General features: G+C 36.0%; 1 protein-coding gene across 3 annotated transcripts; it reads left to right on the top strand.

Moving 5' to 3' along the window:
• The first annotated feature begins 3,796 nt into the window (after window positions 1-3,796).
• Window positions 3,797-7,987, top strand: LOC113768591 (pentatricopeptide repeat-containing protein At1g25360). 3 transcript variants are annotated; one of them, XM_027313012.1, is made up of 3 exons: window positions 3,797-6,404; window positions 7,050-7,419; window positions 7,509-7,987. In XM_027313012.1, the coding sequence occupies exon 1, from the start codon at window positions 3,846-3,848 to the stop codon at window positions 6,276-6,278; it is 2,433 nt and encodes an 810-aa protein (XP_027168813.1). In that variant the 5' UTR covers window positions 3,797-3,845; the 3' UTR covers window positions 6,279-6,404; window positions 7,050-7,419; window positions 7,509-7,987. The 3 variants fall into 3 exon arrangements, with proteins under 3 accessions (XP_027168813.1, XP_027168814.1, XP_027168812.1); XM_027313013.1 differs by having other exon boundaries at window positions 7,050-7,300; XM_027313011.1 differs by having other exon boundaries at window positions 7,050-7,987.
• The last annotated feature ends 299 nt before the right edge of the window (window positions 7,988-8,286 follow it).

Here is an 8,286-nt window from a genome sequence, read left to right on the forward strand (position 1 = left end):
TAGATTTATATGAAAATCAATATCTGCTTTGTCATCAGATTCTCTCTTCAGAAGTCTGTTTTCGTATTTATTAAAATCTATTTCTGCTTTTTTATCAAAAAAATAAGCGAGCCCTGTGCCAATGATCAAAACCCAATCTCTTCTCGACAAAGACTGCTCCAGTCTTGTTACCGAGGCTAAAAAGTACTGATACATTTTGGAGTTCTTTTATGGGGTTTTGGGTTTTGCAGACGATAGGTTTATGCCTGAGGGAGAAAAAGGTCGTGTTCATAAAACTAACTCAAGGAAAAAGAGTTATGTTAGCACTGACCCTACTGGGGTGGATACATTGTAGAGACAATTATATCAAAAAAGAAAAAGAAAACATTTGAAATTTATTTGACCAGACTTTCTGCGGATAAACTGAGACTTGCGTTTTTTCCCACCAGAAAAGTTCAAGGGATTTTTCCAGAGATTTTAAACCCCTACACAAGCTCTATGAAAGAGAGACTTGTTTTATATTCAAATGTTAACTCATAGGAATTTGGATTAAATTTTCTCAAAAGTTCTGTTAAATTTGCAAACACCGCTAAATCATAATAAACATAAGAGTAAAAAAATATAAAAGAAGTATGCCGATTTTTTTTAGCATTTTAAAACAATTTATATTGATAGTTATGACAACAGAGAATATGATAACAAAATGATATTGATCAATCAAGCATCATTACTGATCCATTTAACATAAATTTTTATGATGATCATGAAAAAAAAGAAATGTTCTAAAAAAATAACAGATCTCTACAAATTTGTAAAAATTTCAATAAGCAATTTAAATCTTTGGACTTATTGTGAAATTTTTAGACTTTGCATCTACATTTTTTCAGTAAAGTTCTCTAATCACAAGCAACAAAGAGAAAGATTTCTACATTAGTTTAACAATTGGTTGAAAGTATTTGAAAAATAAGTTTATCGATATTATAATTTACAATATCAAATTTAGTTAAATAAAAATTTTTAAATTAATATTAAAGTTCACATATCATCAATTTTGAACTTTATAGTACACTTAATTCAAAAGGGATAGAATATTATTCTTTATTTCTAGGCTCTCAATTAAACTATGCCAATTAGAAAATGGATTCTTATTGATGATGTAACAAATTTTGGACCACTCGATTTATGAATGGGATCGTGGATTTGAGTCTACCCAAATATTTTTCGACTAAGAAAGCATAGGAACCACACTAATAGCCTACAACCATTAAGATAACAAATTTTTTTGATACAAAAGATATCATAGGGGATTGCAAGTTTTAATGTACCAAACTTTAAGTAGTAGTACTTGAAGTAAGTGACTATGCATATTTAATTATTTTCTGAACAATTGCTCTTAGATCTCAATAGTAGCTAATGCTAAGCAAGTGTACATAAAGAAGTTCTAAATTTAGTTGGAGAAAAATAAAAATTTTATTAAAGCCTTATATCTAGTTAGACTTTTAAGTTGGATTAGTGGAGAACAAACTTAGCCATTGCTTTACATTCCCAACTTAATAGTATTTGTAGTTCCAAAGGAAAAGCAATATGTGAACAACTTTTGCCCAAAAATATACCTTCATATTTAGTGAAACTATTTTGCTTTTGTAGGCAATGACTAGTTTTATGGCCAATTTTCTGTTTCTCACAGGTAATGCCAATGCTCAAATCAAATGCTGTAAACCTTTCTTTGTTGTGATCTATCCTACTTCTCGAATCCATGCACAGAGTATATATTTTGTCTTTGATGATTTTGTAATTTTAAATAAGTATATTAAAAGCTTGAGAATTTGGCCTAAAAACATCAAGAGAGGAACATGAATATAAGGAGTGAGAAGCAAATCAAAATTTTAGACACAGAAAACAGTAGGAAGATGAAACACAAAACTATTTCACTTGACGTAAAAAGCGCATTTATGCATGAGTATAAAAAATGGTGGTAATTTGTGCTAAAACCGTATTAGTTATTAACAGCTAAAATATTTATGATGAAATTAACTGCATCATAAATATAATAAATATTGCAAAAACGATTGAAATACATATAACTCAAAACTTAATAGCGTAACATAACTTTTCCATCATCAAAGAAGGGGGGAAAAATAATAAACCATACCGAAAAGACATCACATTTGTCTTTTTGATAGGGAAATTTCTTGTAAAGGCTTTCGTGATATAAACTAGCTTTTGTAAATATTTGCATTGTAAATGACCAAAGTTCTATTTGGCCAAATTTCTATTAGTCAATTATTTTCCCTCATGACTTTTTTTCATGGCGGGTTAACTGCATCATTTTTTTTATTTGGCTTGAAAAATGGCTTCGTCTATAGACTAGTAATTCAACGGTTTTTCCTTTTGGTACTAGAATGATTGCGTTTGGATAGGAGATTATTTGAAATTATGTTTTGAAAAAATACTGCAGTACTTTTTATGATGTGATGTATGTGAGATAGAAAAATATTTGAAAAAATAAAAAGTAGTTGAAAAACGAGTTTACAATGTAATCAAATAATCTTTGACAAATAAGAACCTACCCAATTGCCCTTTTTTTTGTTGTGGGGGTAAGGTGAAATTGCTTTATTTACAGATTGGATATAATCTCTATTTATTGGGATGGTGTAATTAACCTGTCAATGTGAAAAATATATATATAATATATATATCAATGTGCTAGGGATGCCTTGAGTGGTGTAATTAACCTGTTAATGTGAAAATATATATACATCAATGTGCCGGAGAGGCCTTGGGTTAGTTGTTAAGATTTTTTCAAGTTAGCTTAAATTTAGAATGAGTGATAGGTTGGGTGGCACAAGGGAGCGAGTGTAACTGAAAAATTTCAAGTTTGACCACTCTTACTTACACTAGAAGAGGAAAGAAAGGTTAACGTAATTAACCCGTCAAGAATTTTTTAAATTGATACTTTCAAAGGCCTCTCCTAAGGTTTATCATAATATCACTCAATTCCCTTGAAACTTTTAAAATCTCACTTACCTCCCCTTTCAACTTGACAAGACTAAATATTCCTAACAAAGGTCATAAATTAACAACATTACCCTTGCTCTTAATAACTATTTAAGCAAAACATTAAAACGAAAAAAAATTTAAACAAAAAAATGTAAATTAGAAAAAAATAAATTGCTATGGTCCATATTTCTTTATATTGGAATCGTGGTGGGATAGCAAAGGACGTAGATAAATTAAATCTAATCAAAGTCAGCTACTTAGGAGGATTTTAGTAAGTAATTAACACCTTGAAAAATTTCGTCGACAGTCATAATTAAGGAAGTCAAGATTTTTTTTAGAAAATATGTTTTAATACATGATGTAGTTTAAGTTTTATTGAAAACTAAAATAATCTCTGCATACATGTGAATTTTTTAATGGTGTAAATTTTGTTTTTGTTCCAATACAACTAAAATAAATAGTTTAAATCAAGAAATTTACATCTTATAAAAATTTAACCTTATTTTATTTGTTATTGTTGTTATGAACTTTAGAAGTAGGATAACATAAGGGTATTGTTGGAATAAAAATTTTATCTTTCTTGTATTTCCTTCAAAGGGGTTAAAATATTACAAAAAATGGTAATTCAAAAGAGGTAAGTGAGATTTTAAAAATCATAAAGAGGCTGAGCGGGGGCGCGTTTCTCAAATTATCCCTTTTTAAAATTCTCTCCCCTCTTCCCCTAACCGTCAACGTTTTCTTATTCAAAAAATGTCCGGTTGGCAGATGCTTCTCCCGCCACTTTTGGCAAAATCTCATCTGTTAATCCCTTTCTTCAACAAAATTGCTGACCATTTGATTCCACTCGCTAGTCTCGACTAGCAAGAATGAGTGCCACAGCTGCCGCCCTTGCCATGGTGGAGGAAACCATTCATCATGTTGACAGGCGTGCAGTTGCCAACCGCTACGCTGCCCAACTTCAGCTGTGCTGCCCCCACAGCCCCACCTCATATACCCGAGCCCGCACCATCCATGGCCACATGATAACTTCTGGGTTCAAGCCGCGTGGCCACATTCTCAACCGCTTGATTGATGTGTATTGTAAATCATCTAACCTTGGATACGCCAAGAAACTGTTTGATAGAATTCCCCAACCAGATGTTGTCGCAAGAACCACTTTAATAGCTGCATATTCTGCTTCTGGGAGTCCTAAGCTTGCAAGGGCTATTTTTGATGGGACACCTTTGCGGGTTCGGGATACAGTTATATATAATGCTATGATCACCTGCTATTCGCACAACGATGATGGCAATGCCGCAATTAGGCTGTTTAATGATATGAGAAAGAATGGTTTTTGGCCCGATAACTTTACATATACAAGTGTAGTTAGTGCTTTGGCTTTAATAGCTGATCAAGAAAAGCATTGCGGGCAGCTCCATTGTGCAGTTGTCAAGTCTGGAACTGGCATGGTAATCTCGGTGATGAATGCGCTTATATCGGTGTATGTAAAGTGTGCTGCATCGCCATTAGTGTCTGCCTCTTCTTTGTTGGGCTCAGCAAGGAAGTTATTTGATGAGATGCCTGTGAGGGATGAATTGTCCTGGACAACTATCATTACAGGATATGTGAAAAACAATGAGCTTGCTGCTGCTCGTGAAGTCTTTGACGGAATGGAGGAGAAATTGGTGGTTGCTTGGAATGCAATGATTTCAGGATATGCGCACAAGGGATATTCTTCTGAAGCATTAGAAATGTTTAGAAGGATGTGTCTGTTAGGCATTAAGCACGATGAATATACGTATACCAGTATCATTAGTGCCTGTGCGGAGGCTGGATTGCTTCTTCATGGAAAGCAGCTGCATGCTCACATTCTGCGAACAGAGCCCACAACTGGAGGGGAATTTTCAGTTTCTGTCAGCAATTCCCTGATGACATTCTACTGGAAATGTAATAAGATTGATGATGCCCGTAAAATATTTGACAAGGCTGTCGTTAAGGATCTTGTTTCTTGGAATGCAATCTTATCAGCATATGTGAGCGCAAGAAGAATTAGAGAAGCAAAATCTTTTTTTGACCAGATGCCTGAGAAAAATTCTTTATCATGGACAGTTATGATAGCGGGATTTGCACAAAATGGGTTTGGAGAGGAAGGTTTGAAGCTGTTCAATCAGATGAGGTTAAATGGTATTGAACAGTGTGATTATGCTTTTGCTGGGGCAATTACTTCTTGTGCAGTGCTTGCAGCTTTAGAGCACGGGCGACAACTTCACACTCAGCTGGTGCTGCTTGGTTTTGATTCAAGCCTTTCAGCTGGAAATGCATTAATAACAATGTATGCCAGATGTGGTGTTGTTGAGGCAGCACACTTCTTGTTTCTTACCATGCCCTACGTGGATTCGGTATCTTGGAATGCAATGATAGCCGCCTTAGGCCAGCATGGACATGGCTGTCAGGCACTGAGACTTTTTGAAGACATGCTGGGTGAAGAAATAGCTCCTGATCGAATAACCTTCCTCACTGTTCTTTCTGCCTGTGCTCATGCGGGTTTGGTGGAAGAAGGAAGCCGCCTTTTTAATTCAATGTATGAGAAATTTGGAATAAGCCCTGGTGAAGATCATTATGCGCGTTATATTGATTTGTTGTGCCGAGCTGGAAAGTTATTAGAAGCAAAAGATGTAATTCATTCTATGCCTTTTGAGCCTGGGGCACCTATTTGGGAAGCTTTCCTTGCTGGTTGTCGAAATCATCGAAATATAGACTTAGGGGTTCAAGCTGCAGAGCGACTCTTTGATCTGATTCCGCAACATGATGGAACCTATATACTCTTGTCAAACATGTTCTCAAGTTCTGGTCGTTGGGATGATGCAGCCAAGGTGCGAAAATTGATGCGAGACAAAGGAGTTAAGAAAGAGCCTGCTTGTAGTTGGATTGAGGTTGATAACAAAGTGCATGTATTTTTGGTGGATGATACTGTACACCCTGAGGTACTAGCAATTTATGAGTATCTAAAAGAGTTAGGACTGAGAATGAGGAAACTGGGATATGTTCCAGACACAAGATTTGTCTTGCACGATATGGAGTCTGAACAGAAGGAGTACGCTCTGTCAACTCACAGCGAGAAGCTAGCAGTTGTTTATGGCCTGCTAAAACTTCCTCCTGGAGCCACAATTAGGGTTTATAAAAACCTTCGCATTTGTGGGGATTGCCATAACGCATTAAAGTTCATGTCACTCGCAGAGCAGAGAGTGATTATTGTGAGAGATGTGAAGAGATTTCATCACTTCAGGAATGGTGAATGCTCATGTGGTAATTACTGGTGATAGGAGATATTCTTACTTTCTTTATCCACTGGTTTGTGATTTCCTCCTTCACTGAAGGGCGTGGTATCAGCCGGCTGATGGAAGGGATCAAACAAAGCAATTTCTCAAGCATGTCCTCAAATGGTGGTAATACATAGTTCATACTATGCATTCTCCTCACCTTTTCACCACCAAGCCATAGTTGAATACATAAACTAAAAAGGGAGAGAATCTTTGACCAGAGCAACCAAACATTTTCGGTTGCATAAGTTTCTAATCTGTTGTTTTAAATTCATTCGTCTTCTTTTTCCTCGAAACCTATAAGCTTTAAACCTGCCATTGGAGGCTTTTTAAAAATTCTTGTTGATCTTAAAACCATTAAGGTAATATATGTGGTAGGCTCTACAGACACAAGATTTCTAAGTACCTGCATAACATACCCTAAATCTCTGCTGTTAAAAAAACGTTTATTTTATGCTCATCTGATTCAGATTGAAATACACAGATTTCTTGTCTTCTTTCTGATGGTGATTCTGTTGGTTTTCAGCAAGAAAAGAGAGAATAGGATGTTTCAAATTTCTTTGGCTAGGGCGATTTATGAGGAGCAGAGGGAGAACATTGTCTAGTATTTATGTATTTTCATTCCAGATATTGAAGAAAAGTGAATATTTTTTCATGCTTTAATGTCTACTTGGTAGAAGTGTGCTGCTGGAGCTTTCAACATGAAATAAACTCTGTCAGTATGTTCGCTGCAACTTACCTGGTGTTTTCTATTTTCCTTCCTTCCTTCAGCCACTTGTTCATGGAATTGGAGGAAGCTATTGAAGGTCAGGTCTATAGCTAGGCAATGTATACAGATGGTTATTGGTGATGGTCAAGCAACTTTTCTTTGGCAAAACTGGTGGCACCTTCTGGGTCCTTTACTGCAAGCGTTCTCTTCTCAAGTGTTTTAACTCTTCAAGAACTCTGAGAAGCCAAAAGTGTCCTCTATTCTTAGTGGTGGTTCTGGGAATTGGCCTCATAGGAGATATCTGAGGGGTGAGGTAATATCTCTTATAAATGCTATGCCTCCTCAACCGCTCCCTATCCCTGGCTAATCTGATTCAGCAATTTGGCTTTCTTCTGCTTGTCGAATGTATATTGCAAAATCAGCTTTGATGCAGTTAAGTGTACCAAGTGCTCCTGTTCCTTGGTTTAAACGTGTATGGGGTAAGAAGCATGTCTCACGCCTTGCTTTTATCTTATGGTTAGCCTGCAGGAAGAGACTAAATACAAACGATGGGCTCATTTCTTGGGTATTGAAGGGGAACCAGGATGTGTGTTTTGTTCTTCTGCAGATGAGGATCTGAAGCATCTGTTCTTTCTTTGTCCATTCTCACACTGTATGGGAGACTGTGCAAAGAAAGTGTCTTTTATATAGAATGGCAGATAATCTTGACACTGAGATTACTTGGTTTGTAAAACACAGTTCAAATGCCTCATTCATATGTTGCGGTAGAAGAGTCATTTTACAGCATCTGTATACCATTTATGGAAGTTCAGATATCAGATTGTGTTTAGAGATGATCTCATGCTTGCAGACTGTATCGTTGGCAAGATTATCTCAGATGTTAGAAAGGTGGATACTAGATGGAGAGGTGGACCAGAAACAGGAAATTGCTGATTTATATTATGCATTGGTCTGCTTTTCCCGATAGTTAGATAGCTTTTATGGCTAGTTGTTTGCTCTGTGATCATGCCACAATTGTGTAAGCGCATGTATCTTGACTCTATTCAAATTATTAAAGAGCGTGCGCACGCATGCACGCACGTACGTGTGTACACACAAATTATTAAAGAGCGTGCATGCGCACGTACGTACGTACGTACACACACAGATATATATATATATACACGTGTGTACACACAAATTATTAAAGAGCGTGCATGCACACGTACGTACGTACGTACACACACAGATATATATATATATATATATATATATATATAAAACTGAATGCCTAAAAGGAGTTATTTTCATCTGGCTTGG

This window comes from Coffea eugenioides, chromosome 4 (assembly GCF_003713205.1).
Source record: "Coffea eugenioides isolate CCC68of chromosome 4, Ceug_1.0, whole genome shotgun sequence".
NCBI classification, from domain to species: Eukaryota; Viridiplantae; Streptophyta; class Magnoliopsida; order Gentianales; family Rubiaceae; genus Coffea; species Coffea eugenioides.

What these genes read in the sequence shown, in the direction of transcription:
- LOC113768591 (XM_027313011.1), top strand. Translation starts at nt 3,846, where the DNA reads ATGAGTGCCACAGCTGCCGCCCTTGCCATGGTGGAGGAAACCATTCAT.